This window comes from Rhinatrema bivittatum, chromosome 16 (genome assembly GCF_901001135.1).
Source record: "Rhinatrema bivittatum chromosome 16, aRhiBiv1.1, whole genome shotgun sequence".
NCBI classification, from domain to species: Eukaryota; Metazoa; Chordata; class Amphibia; order Gymnophiona; family Rhinatrematidae; genus Rhinatrema; species Rhinatrema bivittatum.
Window position 1 is genome coordinate 14893312 of NC_042630.1, and position 23832 is coordinate 14917143.

Genomic DNA, 23832 nt, shown 5'->3' on the forward strand with positions numbered 1-23832 from the left:
CCAGCGGCAGCAGGAAGCAGCAGAGTAGCTTAGACCGGACAAGTCCAATCCTTGCTAACTCGATTTGTTAGCAAATGAAGGGCAGGCTAAATACCCGGATGGCATGACGTCACTCGAGGGGGCCGCCCCTGAGGTTCCTGCCATGATGTGGATAAAGACGTGGGTGGCGTGCACGCGCGCACCCTAGGAGGCCGTCAGGAGAAACATGGCGGATTGCCTTGCCATTGCCGTTCCGGGGACGCTGGAGAGAGCGGCAAGCAGACGCAGTGGTAGCCACCTTCCCAAGGCTAGCGGGGAGAGCAGAGAGAAAGGTGAGGCACAGAGGTCAAAGCTGTCTGAGACCGATGGACGCAACAGGGATTAAGGTGTCCAGGGAAACCATCTTGAACTTTTCTTTTTTTAGAAACTTGTTCAAGGCCCTTAGGTCTAGGATGGGAAGGAGTCCTCCTGTTCTCTTTGGAATCAGGAAGTACCTGGAGTAAAATCCCCTCCCTCTTTGCCTTGGTGGCATAGGCTTGACCCCTCTGGCTGTTAAGAGGGAGGCGAGCTCTGCTAGTAGAACCTCCTGATGTGCTACCAGAGGGCAATTTGGCAGGACACCCGAGAAGTTCAATTGGTACCCTTGACGGAAGATGGATAGAATTCACTGGTCTGGCCAATGCTTCTGCTTCCCTCTGGCTACTGATTCGCAAAGAACTGCAGCCTTCCCCTGACCGGAGGGTTCATCATCCCGGATATGGGCAACTGATTTATGCTCCCTAGGTCCCAGTCAAAACCCCTTCCCCAGAGTTGACTGAAGAGCCAGCTGGGACTTGGGGGCTCTCTGCTGCCTGAGTTGGCCGCGGAAGCCCCGATGGTGTCGATGGGAGTGAGGAGGCAGAGGATAGTACTTCCTTTGGCAAAAGAAAGACTTCCTTGGTCCTGGTTTCACCGGCCTCCAGGATGAAGAGTACTGACACTCTGTTGTTGGAGGGTCTCGTGGTAGTCCCGAAGTTGGGCCACAGCATCCCTCACCCTATCTCTGAAGAGATTCTCTCCTGTACACAGCACATCAGTGAGTCATTCCTGTACCTCTAGTCAGAGAGCCGAGGCCCGCAGCCCTGCCATTCTGTGGGTGCTGATTTGTTACGACTGTCACTGCCCGACGTCTCCACTCCACCCTCCTTACCTCTGTGGCGACTCCTCCCGCAGTTGATGGACATCTGGCTGCCGCGGCGTCTGCCTGCAGTCCTCTCCGGCATCCCCGGTCCGGCTTGGGCGCTGCCTCCCGCCATGTTGTTCAGCTGCCATAGGGCGCGCGTGCCGCGCAGCCCTGCTTCTTATTCTTTCTTTGGCGCGAACCTCAGGGGCGCCCCCCTGTGATGACGTCACGCATCACGGATACAAAAGCCTACTCTGTTTGCTAGCTATACGAGTTAGCAAGGGACTCCTTACGGATGGGATTCGCTCTCCGTACCTAGCTACTCTGCCTCTCCTTATTGGACTTTACACTCTATTGGGGTACTCACTCCTCGAGGGCCCATGTTCCCGGACTCGCCACCTGAGCTCACTTCTGCTTGGAAGAAACAGCTGCCTACACCATCAGTGAGTTACCATCTATATTCTCTCAGAGCTGTTCCCTGGAACCAGGTACTCGCTCCTCAAGGGCCTGCCTCTATTCCAGCTTCTGGGTTACCTTCCGAGAGAAACCGCTGTGTGAGTATTCAACCAACGAGGCTCCATACCAGAACCCTGTGTAGGCTCCACTGTACTCACTATCTCAATTTCTCTCCACTACAGCACAGCTATTGAGGAATCGCTGTTCCAGTGTCCTGAGGGACTACAAGCCCAGCAGGGCTTCATCTCTACTCACTACTGCCACCTCTGGTGGCTTCTCAACTCAGTTTAATAAAAGATAATTCTGTGTTGTGTGTCCTAAAGCTGAGCCTGATCTGTGGCCCCTCACAGGACTTCCCCCTGTGGGCGTGGTCATCTACCACAGTGTCCAAGGGTCCACCCAAAACCTTACAAATAATAACACGATTCCCGCTGCAGAGACTCTCAATGCCATCTCGAAAACATCATAGCTCGCATGGATCTCGTGTTTTCTGCACTCCAGGCCCTTATGCATCAGCGGCATGAGGGTGTCCAGCTGTTCAGCCACCTCCTGCACCTGCTTCTAGATGTCCCTTGAGTATTGACTCATGTAGAGCTGGGTAGGGGTCAAAGCGGGCAATAAGCTTGGTGCCTTGAAATACTTTCCACCCAAGAGCATCCATTGCTCTATGATCCTTCCCCGGAAGCGCTGAAAAAAAGAGTCTGAGAGCATTTGGCCCCCTTGAGGGTGGATTCGACCATCACCGACTGGTGGGGCAGCTGATGCTTATTGAATCCGGCAGCCTTCTGGGCGAAGTAAACCCTGTCTGCCTTCTTATTGGTGGGAGGCACTGTGAGGGGGTATTCCCATATCCTCAGCAGCAACTCCTTAAGGATCTCATGTACCGGGACTGCCACGATCTCCTTAGGAGGCTCCAGAAACTGGAGGATCTCAAGCATTTTGTGCCTGGCATCCTCCTCCTTCAATAACTGAAAAGGGATGGCTTCCATCATCACTTTCAAAAACCCTGCGAAGGTCAAGTCCTCTAGTAGAGACTTCCTTTGCTGTTCTGGAGGAAAAGAGTCTGAAGGGAAGCCCTCAGAGCCTTGGAGGAGGACTCCAAAACATCATCCCCCCAGGGGTTATAGGGTTCCTCATCCTCACTGAAGGTGACAGGAGATGGGTCCCTAGGCGTTTTGTATGATTAATAAAATCCACTTCTTCTGACATCACTCCACCTCTGGTTTTTTTGCTTTTTGCTAATGGAGGATTGGCACTCCTTGCCGTGGGGTTACTTCGGGAGCATCACAGCAGAAGCTGGTGTATTCCTGTGCCCAGCACCGTGCATTGACGGGAACTGGTGCCAATGTTTCTGCTTCCCTCGATGCTCAACGTGGTCCTTCCCTGGTGCCGAGGCCGATGATGAGTAACCAGATGTCCTCAGCCTGGAAGAGATCAATGATGGTCAGTCTCCAGTGCCCCTGTCCGCTGGCGACATCGATGGAACCAATGGTCCCGCTGATGTTGATGGCTCAGTGTCCATTGGTGCGGATCCTTGGACCTTCGATACTGATGCCAATGATGCTGATGTCAATGGCTCGGACTTGTTTGACCCAAAGAGTAGCTTCATCTTGTTGAGTCAAATTCAAAGTCCCTTCAGGGTCTTCTGGGCGCATAAGTAGCAACCCCGGATGTCATGCAATGATCTTAGGCAGAAGACACATGTTTCATGAGAATCCAAAATGGACATGGCCCTCGGGCACTGGGGGCATCACCAAAAACCAGATGTGGCCGTGATAGACAAAACAAAAGGTGGCGGCAGGGTGTCAATGGCCGGCGGGCACCAATGCACCACTGGCACAGGGAAATCAACTGTGAAAGGAAACTTATGCTAATCGCTGAAAACCCTGACTAGGAAACACTACGGGAAGGCACTGAGAGTGACCCAGTGATGGAACAGCGAAAACAAAAACCCATGAAAAACGCAAGAAAAACGAAGTTTTCCACAAGGCCAAAAAACAGCCAAAGTTAACTCACTCATACCGTGATGCTTACAGCTCCATGGAAAAAGAGACTGGAGAGGGATCCATGAGGAAGTGTGTGGTATAGGGCATGCTGGGCATGCTCAGTGTGCATAGTCAAAGTTCTAGAAACTTTGACAGAAGTTTTCCGTGTTGGGGCTCCATCATGTGTGAGGATGCTGGGCTTGATGGACGAGTAAGGCAACTTCTTATGTTCAGATTCTCATCTTACTCAAGAAATAATAACTTTACCTACATTATGCCCCAATTCATCTGAAACTCATGTAGTACAAGAAGATACGCTTGACTGCAGAAGGGGCTCCTCCACTACTTGGACAGTTCAGCTCAGGAAATCAGAATCAAGCAACTATCGAGCAACTAGCTGCTTTACAAATTTCTTGAAAGGATGCGAGGTTTTGTTGCACTATTGATGTTGCAACTGCTCATACCTGATGAGCCTTTGTTGGATGAGATAAAGTCATTCCAAAAGCTTTGCAGGAATGAGCTACGCCTTGGGAAAGCCATCTTGATAAGGCTTGCTTAACCACAACAACCCCGTCTATTGACATCGTAGGATAAAAGCAATTGTGTATATTGTAAATATTACTACCCTTAACATAAGGCTTGGGGGTAATCTGAATGGAGCGGCAGGTACTACCACAAGAAACGTGCTGGGCAGACTGGATGGACCATTTGGTCTTTTTCTGTCATCGTTGCTATGTTACGTGGTCCACAATCATTGGACATTACTGTCTGGATAAGGATTCTCACAATTTGGCCATACTGTTATTACAGTATTTGATAGCTTAAGTCTCAAGCTTTCAGCAAATTCATCTCAGGGTGCAACAATGAACAATTGTAAGAACTGCTGGCCACCCTCAGGGGCCAATGCAATATAGTGCACTCAGCCTAGCTCACAGCTTGACACGCGGTTGGATGCTCTAGAATAACTCCTGATGCAATAATGGGATTAGCGCGTCCAAACCAGCACCTAGTTAATAGCGCTCGTAACATGTAAATGCCACGGAGATGAGGCTATTAGCTATTTCCCCCAATGCAAAAAATCACCATGCGCCCGACTCACATGTTTTAACTTGCAGAAATTAATGCCACTCCCGGAGCTGGGGTTAAGTCTTGATGTGCCACCAAGTCTCAACAAAAAAGCAAAAAATACTGCTTTTCTGTGTTTCCTCCTACTTAATATCGTCACAATACTAAGTAAGAGTAACCTCAGAAAGCAGCAGCATCATGGAAAAAAATATCTTGGCGGTGGTCAGGTTAGGAAAATGGACGTTCAATTTACGAGCATCCATTTTCCTAAACCACGCACAGCCACGTCTCCTGGGCGCCCAACGCCAAAGACACACAATTGATCCCTAGTGGGTCCTTTCTAGCACAGCATCTCATTAACATATTAAATTGCACACCCAGGAAAGGTGAATGGGCCCATTTTCTATATGCTTTTAATGCATCAGCTCCTCAGCTTGGGAGTCTCCACTTGTGTGGCTGCATTGCACTGCCTGTACATGGAGAAAGCAAAGTTGCTTACTTGTAACAGGTATTCTCCGTGGACAGCAGTGCAAACAGCCACACGAACCCACCCTCCTCCCTGGAAAGCAGTATTGCTCTGTAATAGACTGAGCAGACAAGCGCAGCGATGCTAGTGTGGGAAGACCCGTGCTTGCTCAGATAACACATTTAGAAACCTCCGAGCTGGAAGATGACATCACCTGTTCTTGGTGCCCTCAGATGTGGCTATTTCTGCTGCTGTCAATGGAGAACACCTGTTACAAGTAAGCAATTTTGCTCACTCTCTCACAAGCAGACTTCTGTTCTTCCATCTATCCAGGATGGCACTGACACTTGCCTTTCCTTCCAATCCTCCGCCCCTTCCCACTGGCTTTGTCCCACACAGCTGACCCCTTGGCCCTTCCCACATTGGATTATTAGTGCCAATGCACATGTCATCACAAAAGGCCGGGGGCATTGCCAAAACCTATGTTCTGTTTCCAGTGGGCTGTCTTTTGGAACCCGATGATGGTTTTAAACATAAGGGAAAATCAGATTTAGATTACTTTATGGCACAGGTAGGCAACTCCAGTTATGGAGTGGCACAGTCAGACTTGGTTTTCAGAATATCCTCAGTGAATGTGCCTGAGATACTCTTGCATGCCCTGCCTCCATTGTATGCAAATCTACCATATGCATATTCATTGTGGATATCAAGAAAACCAGGCCTGTTTGTGGCCCTCCCTCTGCTTTATTGGCCTGTCAGATTCACATGTGCTGCCGAAGTAATAAACATCATGATTCAAATAAACAAGAGGAAGAAAAAAAGAAAAATGAAAAAATAATGAGATTAGTCTGCCCTCACAAGCATGGCCACCACGTCTCGCCCCACCGAGCAACCACCTTCCTGAATGGGCGTGGTCTCGAGTGCGCTCAGCCCAGCCGATCCGCGCTTAGGAGGCGGGGTTTAGAGTCCTTCCAGCTGCGATTGGCGCGACGTCATTAAGAGGTGGGGAAGAGGCGTGGCTCGGGCTTCCCGCTGCGGAGGAGCAGGGGCTCGTGCGCTGTGGCGCGGTTACGATTTAGTTTTAAGGACGGGGGCGGGGCTACACGCGGGTAACAGCGGTAAGGGATACGCGGGGGTGGGGCCTGGAATCAGCGGTCACTTAGAGGAAGGTGAGGGGAGAAGGCCCGGGGTGGCTGTTGAAACCGAAGCATGGCTGAAACTTGTATTTTTGTCGGGAGAGGGGACAGATCTGACTGTTCCGTGCCCTTGGGCCTACTGTGCGCTGGCCTCAGCTGCCTCTGCCCCGCGTGAACTTCCTTGGGGCAGGGGTTGGCTAAAGCCTGAGACAGGCACGGGTGGGACATGAAAGGTCCCGGAGAGCTTTTATCGGCAGGGGAACGGCCTGGCACAGAGGCTTCTGCCCCTTCACTTTATTTTACAGACAGTTGGACTGCGGCCTGACCTAGGACGGCAGTCTGCCCCCTCACAAGGGGAGGATGGGAACCTGGAACAGGCGCAGAAGGGATTGTATTAGCCCACGTTTGACCCCTGTGAGCAGTAAGGCCAGCCATCAAGGCTTCAACCTTGGACGACTGGCACTACTCTTCACAAGTTTCAAGTGTGTGCTGATTCAGCCCCTTTTTGTGCTTGCTGCTCAGGATTTCATTTCTGGTGGGAGGACTCAGAGCAGTGTGCTGCTGCCTTATTTTCTGGGACCTGAGGAAGTGAACTATGGGGAGAACAAGGAGCATTGGGGAAACCATGGGGAGGTAGGATGGAGGCCTAGGATCACCAGGGCAGAAAGGAGGAAAAGGCCTTGTTGTCTCTACCCTGTGCCCCCAGTGAACCTCCATCTCCAACCTCTTCTGCCGGCATTGAGCACTGGTGGGTGAAAAATGGCTGGGATTGAGCACTGGTGGGAGCTGGAGATGGAGGAGCACTGGGATAAGGAGGAGGAAGAGTTTTTCATGTGTGTGTTTGGGGGAGAGAAAGAGTTCATACTCTTGGCCTCGCTCCCTTATGTCTGATCCTGATCCTCTTTCCCTCTCTCTGCTCCATAATTCCATTTCCTTTTTGACTACAAATAAGCCTAGTAATCGGTAAGTGAGGGGTAAAGCCTGGAACAGGTACAGAGGAGCCTTAGTGGTGATGGAGTGAGGGGTAAAGCCTGGAACAGGCACAGAGGATCCTGAGCTTTGGGTGAATGAGGGGTAAAGCCCAGGATAAATTCAGGGGATCCTTAGCTGTTGGGGAGCAAGCTTTAAAAGTTGGAGTTCACCACTGCAGTAGAGAAGAAGAATGTGCAGACAACGGTTGAAGTCTCCTGGCTTCCTTTGCCTTCTCTGTTTCTAAGCGTGAGCCCAAACCGTTCCAGGTTAATGGACAGAAAGCTCTTGCAGATCATGGGGCAGGAGATTGTGAGATAGGAGTTGGTTGGATAGGCGAGTAGGGAGCATGGTTCTGTGGCTCTAGCAGGGAAGGATCCCTGGTGAATGAGGAGTACAGCTCTAATCCTGATGCTTTGAGCTGAGGTTGATGTACTTCTCTCTGGTGTGCAGCTGACTGCTTCCTAACCCAGTGAGATTTTTTTTTTTCTCATGGATATCTGCAGGAGAAAACTGCAAGATGCCGATCCTGAGGTCCTCCCATCTCACGAAGGAGGGGTCGTCTGCATCGCCCGGGGCTTCGAAGCTGCCCGGAGTCCCGTTGCCGGAGGCCCCAATACCAGAGGCAGGGTCCTACAGCGATGCTGGGAGCTCTACCTCCTCCATCATCATGGGGGATGAAGTGGAGTTGCTCCTGGGCTCAGAAGCACCTGGCATAAAGTGAGTGTGGGTTTGAAGGGCAAAATGTTTTTCTCTGCACTCAGGCAGGTTGACCCCCACAAGTAGTTATGCACCTCTACCAGCAGATGGAGACAAAGTAAAAGCTGACGTCACGGATATACAGCCCTGCCCCAACATCAGCCCACCAGTAACGTGCATCTGGGGATTGCTGAGGTGGTATGGTTGGGTCCCTCCCTCAGTTGAGAGCCTTGAGTCTGGTAGCCTTTTTCTGGCGTGGGCTTAAAAAAAAAAAAAAAAAAGGTTGTTGCAGGCCGAGAGAGGCTCAGCAGTGAAAGCTTTTGCCCTCTTCCCCCCCCGTAGCTAGAGACCCGTTCCTACTCGGACAGGGAGGGCTGAGCTCAGGTAAAAAAATTTAATTTTAAAAGAAGGCGTTTTAGTGAAGCTCTCCTCATTCTTACTGGGTCTTCCTTCTCAGCGTTGGTGTCCGGCGTCTCCTACTCATGTCTGTGGGGAGTTTAGTGAGGTGAGGCAGCTTTTGGCTAGGCCTCACTTCAGGCTTCCTTTTTGCTGGCCACGTGGTAGCCCGCAGCAATTCCTTTGCATGTTTTTATGTGTAATGGTGTGCATGTGCGCACCTTCTGGTGCGTCTAGTTCCTCATCTCCTGTTGTGCGCTTTCTTAATCGGCCTATTGGTGTGCGTGCTTTGAAGAGTGACTGAGCGCGTAACTGAGTGCTTAGTTATATGCATACCTGACCACGTAGCTGGCCACTGAGTGTGTACTAAGCGTGTATCTTACTGATGCGCGTGTTAATTGACACGCCATGAGCCGGCCTCAAAGAAAGCTAAGTGTTTAGCAATTTATGCTGCATGCCATATTAGGGCAATACAGTTGATTGCTTGTTTAGACCCTGAGAAGAACTATTTGCCCAACAGTGTAGTCTTATCTTCAGGTCCTGAGTTTGATGACAGCCATATTAGAGGCTGTTCCTTGGCAAGGGCTCTTCAATGCATGTTGCTTTCCAGCTGGAGTCTGCAGTTGCAGGACTACATGGTGAGGTTGCTCTTACTATTGGAGGTGAGTGTCCAATTGCAGTGGTGGTTGCAGGTGGATCATCTCCGGAAGGGCGTTTCCTTGGAGATGCTGAATTGGTTAGTGCTCATGACGGATGCGAGCCTCCTGAGTTGGGCTCACTGTCAAGAGTTGATGGTGCAAGGTCACTGGAATGCTGAGGAACGGCAGTGGAGCATCAACCATTTGGAAGCACGGGCAGAATGGCCGGCATGTTTGTGTTTCACCAAGTGTCTAGAGGCTTGGGCGATCCAGGTAATGTCAGACAATGCGATGACGGCCCACATCAATCATCGGGGTGGTACCAAAAGTCGTCATGTGTCGGAGGAGATAAATGCTCTCATGGTATAGGTGGAACAATATCTGCTAGACATATCCGCCTCCCACATTGCTGGAAAGGACAATGTAGGAAGAGCTTGGACCCAGGAGAATGGGAGTTAGCGGATGAAGCCTTTCAGCTCATAGTGGAGCACTGGGGCTGCCTGTACCTAGACTTGCTGATGACTTCCCACAATGCGAAAGTTCCGTGGTTTTTCAGTTGCAGATGGGATCTGAAAGCGCTGGGCATTGACGCTCTCGTGTAGGTGTGACCACATGGCAGCCTGCTGTATGCCTAACCTGCCCTGGCCTTTGTTAGGCAGGATCGTTTGGAACGCTGCAAGTCAGGCTGACACTGTACTTTTGGTGGAAGGGACCCATTCTTCATGAAGATCTGGGTCAATTTTGTCTTACCGTTTGGCCCTTGAGCGGGCTAGGTGGTTGAAGCTTAAGACCAGGACATTTTCTACATCTCTGGCCTAAGTGAGAGTTTGGAGAATTTTCGAGGCCTGGTGTAAGGAGCGATGTTCTCAGCCTCTCAAAGTGGATATTCCATTGATTTTGGAATTTTTACAGGAAGAATTGGTTTGGCCCTTAACAACTTGAAGGTTCAAGTGGCAGCCCTCGCTTGTTATAGGGGGTGAGTCAACCGTGGGCTTCTGTCTTCCAATCCCGATGTGTCTCAGTTATTGAAGGGATTTAAGCATCTTCGTCCTCCCTTGCAACTGCCAGTGCCTCTGTGGGACCTTTAATCTGGTCCAGAATTTCTTGGCGGGTCTGACGTTTTGGCTGCTATGTGGACTTCCCTTGCGGCTGCTTACTTTGAAGACAGTTTTTCTAGTGGCAATCTGTTCACATCGGATTTCCGAGCTGCAAGCTCTTTCTTGCCATGAGCCTTTTCTGCGTATGACTCCGAGAGTGGTATAGCTTCGGACTGTGCCTTCTTTTTTGCTAAAAGTGGTTTTGGAGTTTCATTTGAATCAATCCATTTCCCTGCCCACGTTGGACAAGAACAGAGATGAGAGTATCGTCTGTTGCATACCTTGGACATCACTTTATTTATTTATTTAAAAACTTTTCTATACCGTTGCTAAGTTAAATACCATCGCAACGGTTTACATGTAGGCACATATTTAATGTAGGTAAAAGCGTACTATATAGTTATTTAGCGAAGTAGTTCATGACCAATTGTACCAAGGTACTTACACGGGTAGTTTTATCACACATAGTTTTATAGTTAAGCTTATTGTGGTGTAGAGTTCATAGACTAATCTACTGTAAAGTTCTAAGTACTGTGTGTCTGTGCCTTTCTGTCTTTTCCTGAATAATTTCTCTCTATTCTCTCGTCTCTTTGTAAAATGCTTGTTTAAAAAGCCAGGTTTTTAAACTTTTCTTAAATGTCTTGAGATCACTTTGTAGCCTGATCTCTGGAGGCATTGTGTTCCAGATTATGGGTCCTGCTAGTGATAGGGCTCTTTCTCTCACTTGGGTCAGTCTTGCTGTTTTAACTGATGGGATGGTTAGGAGGGCTTTATTTGCTGATCGGAGGTTCCTGTGTGGAGTGTGTACCCGTAATGCTGTGTTTAGCCAATCTGATTTCTCATCATAAATTAGTTTGTGAATGATACATAGGGTTTTGTATTTAATTCTGTGTTCAATTGGTAGCCAGTGTAATTCTGCTAGGGTTTCAGTTATATGGTCTCTCCTTCTTTTTCTGGTTACTATTCCAGCTGCTGTGTTCTGAAGTATTTGCAGTGGTCTTAATGTCGTATTAGGTAGTCCTAGCATAAGGGCATTGCAGTAGTCCATGCTGGAGAAAATTAGTGCCTGTAGAATTGTTCGGAAGTCATTCTGAGTTAGTGATTTAAGTCTGAGTACCATGAGCTTTGCTTAACCTTCCTTTACTTTTAGTGATATGTGTTGTTTCAGATTGATTTCAGGATCTATAATTATTCCCAGGTTACGTACTTTTCCAGTTAGTTCCATTTTCTGGTTGTCTTTGAGTATTATTGAGGTTTGACTGATTTCAGAATTTTTTCGTTCTAAGTGTAGAAATTCTGTTCTATCAATATTAATTACAAGTTCCATTTGTGTCAGTAGTTGTTTTATAATGCTTAGGTACATGTTGGCTAGGTTTAATGTTTTCTCTAAAGTGTCCTCTATGGGTAGAATTAGTTGGATGTCGTCGGCGTAAATGTAGTGTATAATTCCTAGTCCTGCAAGTAAGTGGCATAATGGCAGCATGTATATGTTAAAAAGAGTTGCAAATAGGGCTGATCCCTGTGGAACTCCTGTTTTGAGATTAATTTTTTCTGATAATGTGTTGATCTGAACTTGGAAAAACCTTTCTTAGGTATGACCTGAACCATTTTAATGTTAGACCGTGTAATCCGATTTCTTCCAGTCTATTTAGTAGTATTTTATGGTTTACTGTGTCAAAGGCTGCCGATAGGTCAAGCATTAGTAGAATATAGTGTTTATAGCGTCATTTGCTGCGGTACTTGGATGTTACTAAATCTGTCCGGAAGTCTGATTGCCTGTTTGTGCTCCATGGTAGTAATAAACAGGGTGAACCAGTGACATGGGCAACTATAGCCTGTTGGGTTAAGGAAGTCATCACGGCTGCCTATGGAGATGCTGAGATCCTGTTGCCAAAGCAGATTAGACGGCTCAGGCAGTATCATGGGCGGAAATTTGATTGTCTCCTGTCGAGATTTGCTGACTAGCGACATGGTCATTGGGAGGACTCCATATTTGCTCCGGCGGTGTTGACTCCTCTGCGGGCAGCCTCCTGCCCTGTTGGGTGTAGCTTTGGTACATCCCACCTGTGGGGATTGGCCTGCCTGAATGCAGAGGAAGGAGAAATTACTACTTACCTGATAATTTCCTTTCCTCCAAGGAAGACAGGCCAATCCCCAACCCACCTTGGTTCCCCCTTTAGGTGCAGACATTACAGAGTGGTGTCGCTGCTATTCGTTTGAAGACTGGCAAGTGGCTTAACCAGCATCTCATTTTAGTGAATGTTAATTCTTTTGGCTGAGCTTAATGTTCCCTATTGGTTGGAAGCACGAGTGGTTGATTGTTAATAATCATTTTCAAGCATAATCAGTTTGTCTACAGTTTGGCTTTTCCAGAGAATACTGGTGGCTGATGTCAGGGTAGGGCTTTATATCTGTGACGTCAGCTTTTACTCTGTCTCCATCTGCTGGTAGTTGTGCATAACCACCTGTGGGGATTGGCCTGTCTTCCTTAGAGGAAAGGAATAGCATTGCTGCAGTTACTATGACTGAGATTTTCCAGTCCTGTAGTTTGGAAGGCTGAGGTAGCTGTGGTGACCATATTGGGGACCCTCCCCCCTGAAGCCTAGGTGAATACTCGCCTCTTTACTGACTCTTTGTGCTCTTCCTCCAGGGGTGTGAGGAGTGGCAGCGAGTCCCAGTCCGACATTGTCAGCGACTTTGAAGAAACTTTCAAGAAATGCGCCAAGAGACCAGGGGGGATGGCAGAGGGCAGGAACACGGTAGGAGACCTTGCGCAACTCTCTCCCCTTCCTGTCCCTCCTCCAATCTGCTCTTGAGCTCATGGAACCACATTCTTTGTTCATCAAAGGCCCATCTAGTGCAGTTTACAGCAATTCAGAAAATACATCGTCAGATACATAAGAATGCCTAATCAACTGCCTTCTAAAGCACATAATATCTAAACAAATAAATAATGCAGATTCAATCCAAAACATCCTTTTCGGTCTGAGCCTGTTCATCTCAATTGGTTTTTTTTTGGTTATTGTTAAGAACATAAGAACATGCCATACTGGGTCAGACCAAGGGTCCATCAAGCCCAGCATCCTGTTTCCAACAGTGGCCAATCCAGGCCATAAGAACCTGGCAAGTACCCAAAAACTAAGTCTATTCCATGTAACCATTGCTAATGGCAGTGGCTATTCTCTAAGTGAACTTAATAGCAGGTAATGGACTTCTCCTCCAAAAACTTATCCAATCCTTTTTTAAACACAGCTATACTAACTGCACGAACCACATTCTCTGGCAACAAATTCCAGAGTTTAATTGTGCTTTGAGTAAAAAAGAACTTTCTCCGATTAGTTTTAAATGTGCCACATGCTAACTTCATGGAGTGCCCCCTAGTCTTTCTATTATCCGAAAGAGTAAATAACCGATTCACATTTACCCGTTCTAGACCTCTCATGATTTTAAACACCTCTATCATATCCCCCCTCAGCCGTCTCTTCTCCAAGCTTGGTGTCTTGGAAACCACAACCAGTTCTCTTAATTGCAAGTGTGCATTCCCCACACTTTTCCCTGGATTTGAGACTGCAACGCTCTTGTGACCCTTAAAAAAAAAAAAAAAAAAATCTCTACCTCAGAAAACGACCCTCGATGCAAGTGTCGAAGCTTTTGTGCTTTGCCCTAGGCCCCCAAACGACCCCGGAAAGCAGAAGGAAAGGACAGGAGCCAGAAAGGGCTGTCGAAGGTCGCCAGCAGCGCCCGAGCCGCGTGGGAGCCAAGGGCCAGCGACCTGTTTGAGGCAGTTAGAATGGCAAAGAGCTCCATGCAGGTGAGGAAAGGCCCCCGCCTCGCCCCGCCTCGTTTCATTTCTCACGCTCATAGCACCATGCAGGTAACGCAGCCGCTCTCCCTGCTTCTCCCCTCCCCCCACCCCCACGGCGGACAGTCTCTTGTCGACGATTGGCTGGAGAGCTATAAACTGGACCGGGAAGAGGGGCTTCTGGAGTTGATCAATTTCTTCCTGCAGTCCTGTGGCTGCAAAGGTAAGAAGGCTGGCATCTTTTTTTTTTTTCCCCCTTGATAAATCTGTGCCTTGCCCTCGGCGGGCCATTCCCGTGTGTCATTTCCGGGGCACGCGAAGAGGGGGGGGGGTCTCACGCGTGTCTCTCCCTGGCAGGGGTGGTGACGCAGGAGATGCTGCAGAAACTTCAGAACGCCGAGATCATCCATCGGATGACGGAGGAGTTTGACGAGGTACATAAGCCTTTTCTGTGTGTCCCCCACCACACGGACGTACGATGGTGCCCTGCACCCCTCTAACATGCCTTCCCTTCTTCTCTGCCTGTCTCTTCTTGCCCGAGGATCCTCAACGCGGGGTGGAGTGGGGGGTGTTTCATAGGTGGCTCCTCCAGATCCCCTCACAGGGGCCTGCCTTTTCTGCGGCAGGACACCCCAGATTACCCCCTGTCTATGACCGCCTCGCCCTGGAAGAAGTTCCGTCAGAGTTTCTGCGAGTTCATCGCGGCCCTGGTGCGGCAGTGCCAGTACAACATCCTCTACGACGAGTTCCTGATGGACAACGTGGTCTCCTTGCTGACGGGGCTTTCCGACTCGCAGGTGCGAGCTTTCCGTCACACCAGCACCCTGGCAGGTAGGAGCTGCCCCGACAGCAGAGGCTCCGGGAGAAGGCAGAGGAAGGGGGCTGCTGGGGTTTCTAACGCGCTCTCTCTCTGCCCTTCCTCTCCATAGCCATGAAACTGATGACGGCTCTGGTCGGTGTCGCTTTGACTCTCAGCCTCCACAAGGACAATTACCAGAGGCAGTATGAGGCGGAGCGGAGCAAGGCCCTGGGGAAGAGAGCCACCGAGCGGCTGGAGGCGCTGCTGGGCCAGCGCAGAGAGGTGTGGGAGGGCCAGGTGTTGGAATGAGAGGGAAAGGAGGCAGAACAGGGGAGGGTTTGTTCTGTAGGGGTTCACGCTGCAGTAGTCTAGTCTGTGTTTCGTTGTAGCTCCAGGAGCATCAGGAAGAGATTGAGAACATGATGAATGCCGTGTTCAAGGGAGTGTTTGTGCATCGCTACAGGTGAGCGTGACACCCGCAGAGATCTCGTCCTTGTCTCTACACCGCTGGGGGGGGTTTCTGTAGACGGGGGTGGGCTTGGGGGGTGTGATTGAGGGAGGCTTCCTTGAGTGTGCTGGGAGGAGGAGCTCCGACTCTGGGCTTGTGCTTTGCAGAGACTCCATCTCGGAGATCCGAGCCGTCTGCATGGAAGAGATTGGCATTTGGATGAAGAATTACTCCGCCTCGTTCCTGAACGACAGCTACTTGAAGTACATTGGCTGGACCCTTCATGATAAGGTGCGTGCATAGGAGGCCTGGGATCCAGTTGGGGAGGAAGGGTGAGAGATGCTCAGGGCTCCTTGCCTGAGACTGTTCTGGGGTGGCTCGGGTGTCCCGTACCCTTGGGTGGCTGTGTTCGACTCGCCTTCTCCTGCTCTCCAGCAGGGGGATGTTCGGCTGAAGTGTCTGAAGAGCCTGCAGGGGCTGTACGGCAACAAGGAGATGGCGACGAAGCTGGAACTCTTCACCGGACGTTTCAAGGTGAGCTTCCTTAGCCTGGAAAGGGGAGATTGCGGGGGGCCTAGGGAGGGCGTCGGTGAACACAACCACCCCCAGCCTGATCCCAGGTTCTTGGGCCCTTTCACTAGGACAGGATGGTCTCCATGGTGCTGGATAAGGAGGACGAGGTCTCTGTGGAAGCCATTAAATTGCTGACGCTCATCCTGCAGTGAGTAGGGCGCTGGGGTGGGGCGGGCATCTTTCTGCGCCTGGCCCCGGATCTGATTGGTTGGGTCTCTGCAGGAATATGGAGGAGGTGCTGAGCGTGGAGGACTGTGAGAACGTCTACCCCCTGGTGTATGCCTCGAGCCGGCCCGTGGCCTCGGCTGCCGGAGAGTTCCTCTACCTGAAGTGAGTTTAAACGGCTTTTCCTGACTTGGTCCCTTAATCACTGGATCGTTAGGTGTTGCTAACGTTGATTTCCCAGTTGTTTCGGCAGTCGTCTGAGTCGGGCTGAAAAGTTGCAGGGCTTGGATTTCCCCCCGAGTGGGAGTGCAGGGGACGGGAGCCTCGGGGCGTACAATCTCTTGTAGAGAGGGAGGTTTAGGTGGGGGACCGCCATGTATCTGACTGTGGCCATTATGACCACAGGCTGTTTGCTGTGGAGGACAGGGCGGCAGCAGGCAAGGAGAGGGGACATCGCAGTCCTGGTGGGGCCTTCTTGCGACTGCTTGTGGCGTTCTTCATCGAAAGCGAGGTAAGCAGGGGAGACTGCAAACCACAGGGTAAGGGTGCGGCGGTTCCTGACGTGCTGGGCGCCTGCTCCCTTCTCGCGCTGAACTAAGTTTTTCCCCACTGCCGGGCATATGTAAATGTTTGGGGTTTTTTGGGAGGAGGGATGAGCATGTTGCATGCCCCCGTGTTGTGTGTCTTGTCCTGCATCACAGCTGCATGAGCTTGAGTAAATAACTCTCGCCGCACCTCTCTCCTGTTGCCAGCTGCACGAGCACACGGCCTACTTGGTTGACAGCCTGTGGGACTGGGCAGGGCCGCTGCTGAAGGACTGGGAGGGGATGACAGACCTCTTGTTGGAGGAAACCACCGAGGGACAGGAGGGTGAGTTGGGAACTGTCTCCCCAGGCCCTGAATCTCGAGGCACGGGCAGACCATGAGACAGATGCACACACCACTAAGCTCTTATCAAAGATTAGAGAGCAGGTGGCCCCCAGGGTGGGTTCAGCGTTGGGCACTAGACAGCTAACATAGGGGCCCAGATTTAAGAAATACTTTTTCTAGTGGGCCAGGGGTTAAGATCATTTTCAGCTGTGAATTTAGGCACCTGCGTTCGACTGAAAAGATGCTGAACTTAAGCAGATGAACGACGAATTCTGGCTGTCTTAGCGTAGGCGCTCTGACCCTGAGAGAAGTATTTGTGAAGGAGCGAGGACAAGGTGACCCACTGGACCTGGTACTGATGAGATGGAACAACCTGGGCTCCAGTGATCATCGCTCTGTGTGATTGGACCAGAACCAAACTATACTAGAACACAAGGGTCCTAGATTTCAGAAGGGAAACCATTTAAAGGAAATGAATGATTTTGTTCAGGAAGACATAGGAACTATGAAAAGCAGTGCAGGAATAACTAGGGAGGGAGATGGATCAAAAACCAAAAAGAGAGTACGGAGGGGGCTGCCGGGAGTCCATGCCACTGTTTGCCGAGGGGGTAGTTTGTAAGGGCAGGAAAAGAATTCAGACGCTTGGGCAGTTGTGAATAGAAAGGGCACTGGGACCTGAGGTGAATCCCAGAATACTGAAGGCACCAAAGGAGACTCTGCCCGTAGCCCTGATAGCGCCGCTCAACGTTACGACTTGAAATGGAGGTGGTTCCATGAGACTGGAGGAGACCAGAGGTAGCAGCGCAGCGCACAAGGATGGGAACAGGGACATCAGACATGGGCAATGGAATGGAAGCGCTACCACAGGCCAGAATAGTGCAACGCCTTGAAGCCGGCGGGTCACGGGATCATAGGCAATACGGTTTCACGAGGGGGAAGATTTGGCCAGACTGACTTGATTGAGGTGAGCCCGAGGCACATAGAGCAGGGGACGTGGTAGGTTTCATTAAAGCCTTTGACACTGCTGCACACAGAAGACCTGGGAACAGGCTGGTCAGTCTGGGAGTTGGGACAAAATTAGAAACTGCGAGAGAAGGTCTCCGAGAGTGGGGATCAGTGGGATCCGCTCTGGTGAAGGGGAAGGCGACCAGCAGGTGCCGCATGTGTCAATATTAGGCCAGGCCCTTGTCATCGTCTTTATTCAGGGTGGAAAGGAAAGCATGCCTGCTTGCAGTTATAAAAAGATCTGCACAGACCAGACATGCTGGGCGGGGGGTGGACAAATCAGACGAAAGAACCACTTTAACACCTTGAGAACAGTGGTCAAGGATTTAATAAACCGAATCATGCAGACGGAGGGGAAGAATTAGTCGCAAACAGAGACCTGGGAGAGAGGGCTAGAGGGGGCATTGGTCTGTCATCTCTGTCTACCTCGTGTGGTACAGCAGCCGGGAAAGCGAATAGCCTTGCCTGATCCTATAAGAGTCTCCTAGTGCTAGGAGACAGAGAGGCACGGCATTGCCTCTCTCCAGGGCTCCTGCGAGAGACCTTCAGCTTCAGCGCCGTGTTTAGTTTCCGGGGCCCACCTCTGCTGACGGACGTTGACAAACGAGAGGCATGTCGAAGGAGAGCCACAAACTGGGGCATGGACCTTACCAGAAACCGTACACAGCTAAAGAGGAAGGGGGAAATATGATGCAAATATTCTTCTAGAAAGCGTGTTCCGGAGATCGAGACGCTCAAGGGTGTTATCGTATGAGGCCGAAAACAGGGAGGCTCCAAAGGGATGCAAGATAATCCTTTCCTGAGATGCTCGAGGGTGTTATCGTATGAGGCCAAAAGCAAGGGAGGCTCCAAAGGGATGCGAGATAATCCTTTCCTGAGACGCTCAAGGGTGTTATCGTACGAGGCCAAAAGAAGGGAGGCTCCAAAGGGATGCGAGATAATCCTTTCCTGAGACGCTCAAGGGTGTTATCGTATGAGGCCGAAAACAGGGAGGCTCCAAAGGGATGCGAGATAATCCTTTCCTGAGACGCTCAAGGGTGTTATCGTACGAGGCCGAAAGAAGGGAGGCTCCAAAGGGATGCGAGATAATCCTTTCCTGAGACGCTCAAGGGTGTTATCGTATGAGGCCGAAAACAGGGAGGCTCAGAGGGGCTGCGAGATAATCCTTTCCTGAGACGCTCAAGGGTGTTATCATATGAGGCCGAAAGAAGGGAGGCTCCAAAGGGATGCGAGATAATCCTTTCCTGAGACGCTCAAGGGTGTTATCGTACGAGGCCGAAAGAAGGGAGGCTCCAAAGGGATGCGAGATAATCGTTTGTCACCGAGAGGCTGGGGAGGTTAAAGGAGCCAAAGCGGTGGCAGAATTCAAGCTTTGGGGAGGGGGAGGGACACAAAGGGACTTCAGTGGTGGAGAGAGGCAGGAGGACGACCACAGATAGAGCAGGATCCGCGGGAGCATATTAGGCAGCTACAAATGGGCAGACTCTCAGTTTCTCTGCATTAATTGCATCTTAGGTGTGACAGTCGTTAAGGAAATGTATTTAAGGTGGACTCAGGTCCCAGATCTCTGTGTATCTGCCTCTCTCTGCAGGTCTGGGGGATAGACAGGAGAGCGCACTGACGGAGATCATGGTGGCCAGCATGAGGCAAGCCGTTGAAGGCCACCCACCGGTTGGAAGAGTCATTGGGAAGAAGGTAGGGGTGCTGCTCTGGAGGAGGTGGCTGGGAGCCCTCTGTGGATGTCTGGCGTCTTTGCCTTACGGCGCAAGGGACGTTTCCCGGCCGGGATGTGGGATCACAGACGCACTGAGAGGACTGAGGAAGCGGGGGGGGGGGGGGGGGGGTAGGTAGTTACCGATCTTTAATCCATTCTGTTTATGTGGCTGGCCAAGGGATCCACAGCAAAGGAGAGGAAGGTGCAGACTGAAGACAAAATGAGACTCACTCGGCACATGATCCTAGTGCTGCCGCAGCTGCTGGCCAAGGTAAGGCCCGTTTGCTCTTCCTTCCGCAGCCCCGGGATGGGAGGGAAGGTGGTCAGGGTTAAGGACTGCCCAGTGAGGGGGGGAAGATGGATTTAGGGCAGGCTGTCCGTCCCGCTCTGGGATTGGGGGGGCTGCTGGGTCAGTCTCCAGCAGAAGCCGTGCCTAGAACGTCGCCATCGTTTTCCAGTTTTCTGCGGATGCCGAGAAGGTGACTGCCCTGCTGCAGGTTCCCCATTTTATGGAGCTGGAGACTTATTGCACCGGACGGCTGGAGAAGGTAAGCATTTTGTGTTCGCTTGTCCTTCTGTCCCTCTGCCATTGATCTTGTCTTTTTTATAAAATAAAAAAAGCATTTGTCTGTCCGTCCACTGCGATTGCAGTGTCCCAAACTGGCACCATATTTTTAATATTTTGGTTTTAAGTAGAAGAATTGCCATTGGCTGACGGGAATCTCCACGCAGTGCTAGCCCCAAGTCTTGGAGGCCGTGGGTGTGAGGCTCTTCTGCCGCCACCACCTGCCCTGCATTGTCTGCTGTGCTGGCGGTAGCGCAGGAGTAGGCAGGGGGAATAGAGGGGGGAGAGTGGGAAGGATGTGAGAAAATATAAGGAAGTAGAGTGAGGTGGGGGTAGCATATTGGGGGAAAGGTGGAAGGGGCAAAGGGGTAGACTGAGAAAGTGAGCTGGTGGGGGGAAGAGAGCATGGAGGGGGTGTGGACGGGGGAGGTGGAGAGGCTGGGGATGTAGGACCTCTTCTACCACTCATCCACCCCCAACCCCCACAGTGCTGCCCCACTCCTCCTCACCTCTGGGAGCACGTGCAAGACGCACACATGTAGGCCATGGAGTTATTTATCAGTTGTGCTCTTTTCAGTTGCCAATCTAGACATTAAGAAAAAAATGGTTTTATTTTATTGAGGTCATCTGCTTGTCAGAGTTCGTAACAGCTACTTTTAAACATGTTAGAACGTGGCGCTGTATCTCCCAGCTAACTAGAACACCCCTGTAACATTTAATGTTAAATTTGTTTATGATAACTTCATGTTCAGTTATGACCTAAATAATATATAATATATGACTCGGACCTGTCTTTTCGAGCCCATGGTGAGGAATTCCTTCCACAAGTTTCAGGTATTGCGTAGTTTACGGCTGCATTCATCAGCAGTGGATTTCTGTACTGTTTTCCGTCCTTGGACTTTTATCAGACCTGGATTATTGTAACTCGATGCATGTTGGGGTTTTGGATGCCACTGTTAGATCGTTGCAGGCTGTGCAGAATTGAGTCGCACACATTTTTTTCAGTTGTGAAGCTTCGCGATCATATTATCCCTTGTGTGGAAATCATTCCATTGTCTTCTGCCAAAATCTAAGTCTGCAGCCTTGATACATAAGGCTCTGCATAATCAGACGTCACTGTGCATGAGCTCTGCTTTGAAATTGTGTAGACCATTCCTGTTCATACTCCAGCTCAATCCAGACAAGTGGGTTTTGCATCCCCACCAGCAGATGGAGGCAGAGAACAAAAACTTTCAGGCACTGCTACATAACCAAGACCGCCACCTGCAGTCCCTCAGTACTGATTCTCCAGCAGATGGTAGTGAGATTAAAAAAATAATAAATTGGAAGATAGATTGAGAAAAGAAGAAAATTCCGCTCCCTGAGGTGTTAGGCAGCTTTGTGGGCCATCCCTCAGGTGAGCAGGGGGTTGGCAATTCCTATCTCTGTCCGCATCTATCCCCGGGGAGTGATAACCAGGGGTCCTAGTTCCCTCATGCCCGTGGAAGGCTTCTCCTTGGGTTGCAGGCTCCAGCAGGAAAGTATTTCAAACTGCTGAGGCTGGGCTCGATTGCGAGCAGGCCAGTTAAGCTGCTGAGCCGGGTTCATTTGGGGAGAGGTTTGTAAAAGTATCTGATGCCGCTGGGGGACTTGAGGTTTGTCGGGGGTGCAGTGTGTAGCAGCTGCGGGCTATTTTTGTTGGTCTCTCCCTGTGCGGCGATCAACTTTTCACCACAAGGCAGCCACATGGTAGGCCTCATGGCACCTGCCTCACAGCGCACCAAAGCCTGTTGGGCTTGCGGCTTGCACTGGATACACCTAGAATTTAAAGCCACGTGCAGTGAATTGCCTCGGAAGGTGAAGGAACCTCAGAGGATGCTGCGGGAGGCCGGAGGTGGCTGGAGACACGTAAAAAATAAAAGGGATTCCGCTCCAGCAGGGTCTAGGGATACCCCTCCTCCTTTTTTCCCTATGGGGCTTTCTGAGGGGGGGATCTGGATGAGTCTGATCCCATGAAAGAGCAAGATTTTTCTCCGGAATTTGTTCTATTGACAGGCATGGAACGGTGGAAAAGCAGCCCCATGGAGGAAAGCCGCAGGGGCTCACAAAAAGGGCCAAGGTGGTCCCAACAAGAGGATCAGGAGGTCTTCTGCGTCGCTTGGGACTGGCTCAGACCTTGGGATCAAGGGACCCAGCTGAGGCCTGGGAATGTTCTGATCAGGAGGATATGTTTGAGGCCAGTAGTGATCTGGAGGATGTCCCAGGTAACAGCCTTGGAGCAAGCGGTCCGGCCGATGATCCAAAAGCACTGGATGGTGTGGCGGATCCAGACGGCATACTGGTAACCGAAGGGGATGACCCGAGGGTCACCCTGTTTTGCAAGGAGGAATTGAGGTGTCTCATCCCTCATGTCTTGGATGAGCTGGGTATAAAGGTTTTTCAGGAAGATTTAGGATGGCCTGTGGGGTCCTCCAAAAGCTTTTCCAATGCCCAGGAAGCTGGTGGGTTGGATACTCCGAAGGCCGGCATGAAGGTCAGCGGAGCAATGGCAAAGTTGTATCTGATGACGGAGAACACTTTAGAATGCCTAAGGCTGCATAAGGTGGATGCAGCAGTGTCGGCGGTCACAAAGAAGACCACTATACCAGTAACAGGTTTGACAGCAGTGAAGGATGTGCAGGACTGCAAGCTGGAGATCCAATTGAAGAGGATGTTCGGAGGTGTCGGCCTTGAGCCTCCAGGCAGCGATTTGTGGTAGTTTGATATAGCAGGCCTGTTGGCGAGGTGACTTGACTAAAAGTTGGGGAGGCCTATGTGGCGGATGCACTTTAGGATTTGGTTCGCATGTAGGCTAGGAATATGGTCTTCGTGGTGGCAATTGGAAAGCTACTATGGTTGTATAATTGGTCGGTGGCGGTGTGGCCTAAGTCCCAACTGGGTAATCTTCCTTTTAAGGGAAAGTTATTTGGTGAGGACCTGGAACAATTGAAGACCCTGGGGGAGTCCAAGTGGAACAGGTTGCCGCAGGATAAGAAGGCTGCCAGGAAGACCTTTCTGCTAAGGGCCCGTTTTCGGGATTTGTGGGGTATTTTTGGCTGGGTAAGATCACCTCGAATGCGGGGCAGAAGCCGGCTGCTGGTCGACAGCAGTCCTTTTGGGTTCCTGAGGGACCTACAGAGAAGGGGGCTGGTCAGGGGGCCAGTGGCAGTAAGACTTTGCAATGAAGTCAGGCCGGTCCACTCTTCAGTTGAAGCTATAGGAGGAAGATTGTCCCTATTTTACAAGGAATGGACCAGGATCACTTGGACCAGTGGGTTTTAGAGATGATAAGAGAAGGTTAAGCCTTTGAATTTTCGTGGCCGATATGTGACGTCTTCATGGCGTCCCTTTGCGTATCTCGAGCCAGGCGAGAGGCAGTACGGAACACTGCTGCGCTTACAAATCCTGGAAACTATTGTACCGGTTCTGCCTTCGGAAAAGGAAAGTACTCGATTTATTTTGTGGCTCCCAAGAAAGAAGGTACATTCCATCCCATTCTGGACCTTCAAAAGGTCAACATGGCATTGTGGGTCCCACGGTTCCGGATGGAGACGCTGCAGATGGTAATTGCTGCAGTTTGGAAAGGACAATATCTAATGACCCTAGATTTAATGGAGACCTAACTGCATATCCCCATTGGACCGGTGCACCAGAAATCTTTGAGGTTCATGGTGCTGGGCAGCATTTTCAGTTTCAGGCCCTTCCCTTTGGGTTGGCGACGGCTCCATGTACATTCACAAAGGTGGTGATGGCGGTGCTAAAGAGGGAAGGGATTCTGGTTCTTCCTTATCTGGATGACTGGCTAGGGTGGGTAAAGTCTAAAAG

General features: G+C 50.6%; 1 protein-coding gene across 2 annotated transcripts in view; it reads left to right on the forward strand.

The window, feature by feature from the left end:
- The first annotated feature begins 6133 nt into the window (after positions 1-6133).
- STAG3 (stromal antigen 3) overlaps positions 6134-23832 on the forward strand; it is a 34182-nt gene continuing 16483 nt past the window's right edge. Inside the window, exons 1-18 of one of the 2 annotated variants that reach the window (XM_029580187.1) lie at positions 6134-6282; positions 7725-7938; positions 12699-12807; positions 13716-13859; positions 13977-14073; positions 14208-14284; positions 14477-14681; positions 14780-14931; positions 15039-15112; positions 15265-15388; positions 15533-15631; positions 15739-15818; positions 15893-16000; positions 16241-16346; positions 16588-16705; positions 19302-19405; positions 19603-19695; positions 19883-19972. In XM_029580187.1, coding sequence (XP_029436047.1) covers positions 7739-7938; positions 12699-12807; positions 13716-13859; positions 13977-14073; positions 14208-14284; positions 14477-14681; positions 14780-14931; positions 15039-15112; positions 15265-15388; positions 15533-15631; positions 15739-15818; positions 15893-16000; positions 16241-16346; positions 16588-16705; positions 19302-19405; positions 19603-19695; positions 19883-19972 — 1980 coding nt within the window. In that variant the 5' untranslated portion in view covers positions 6134-6282; positions 7725-7738. The remainder of the gene's footprint in view (positions 6283-7724; positions 7939-12698; positions 12808-13715; positions 13860-13976; positions 14074-14207; positions 14285-14476; positions 14682-14779; positions 14932-15038; positions 15113-15264; positions 15389-15532; positions 15632-15738; positions 15819-15892; positions 16001-16240; positions 16347-16587; positions 16706-19301; positions 19406-19602; positions 19696-19882; positions 19973-23832) is intronic. The other variant, XM_029580186.1, reaches the window with a different exon arrangement.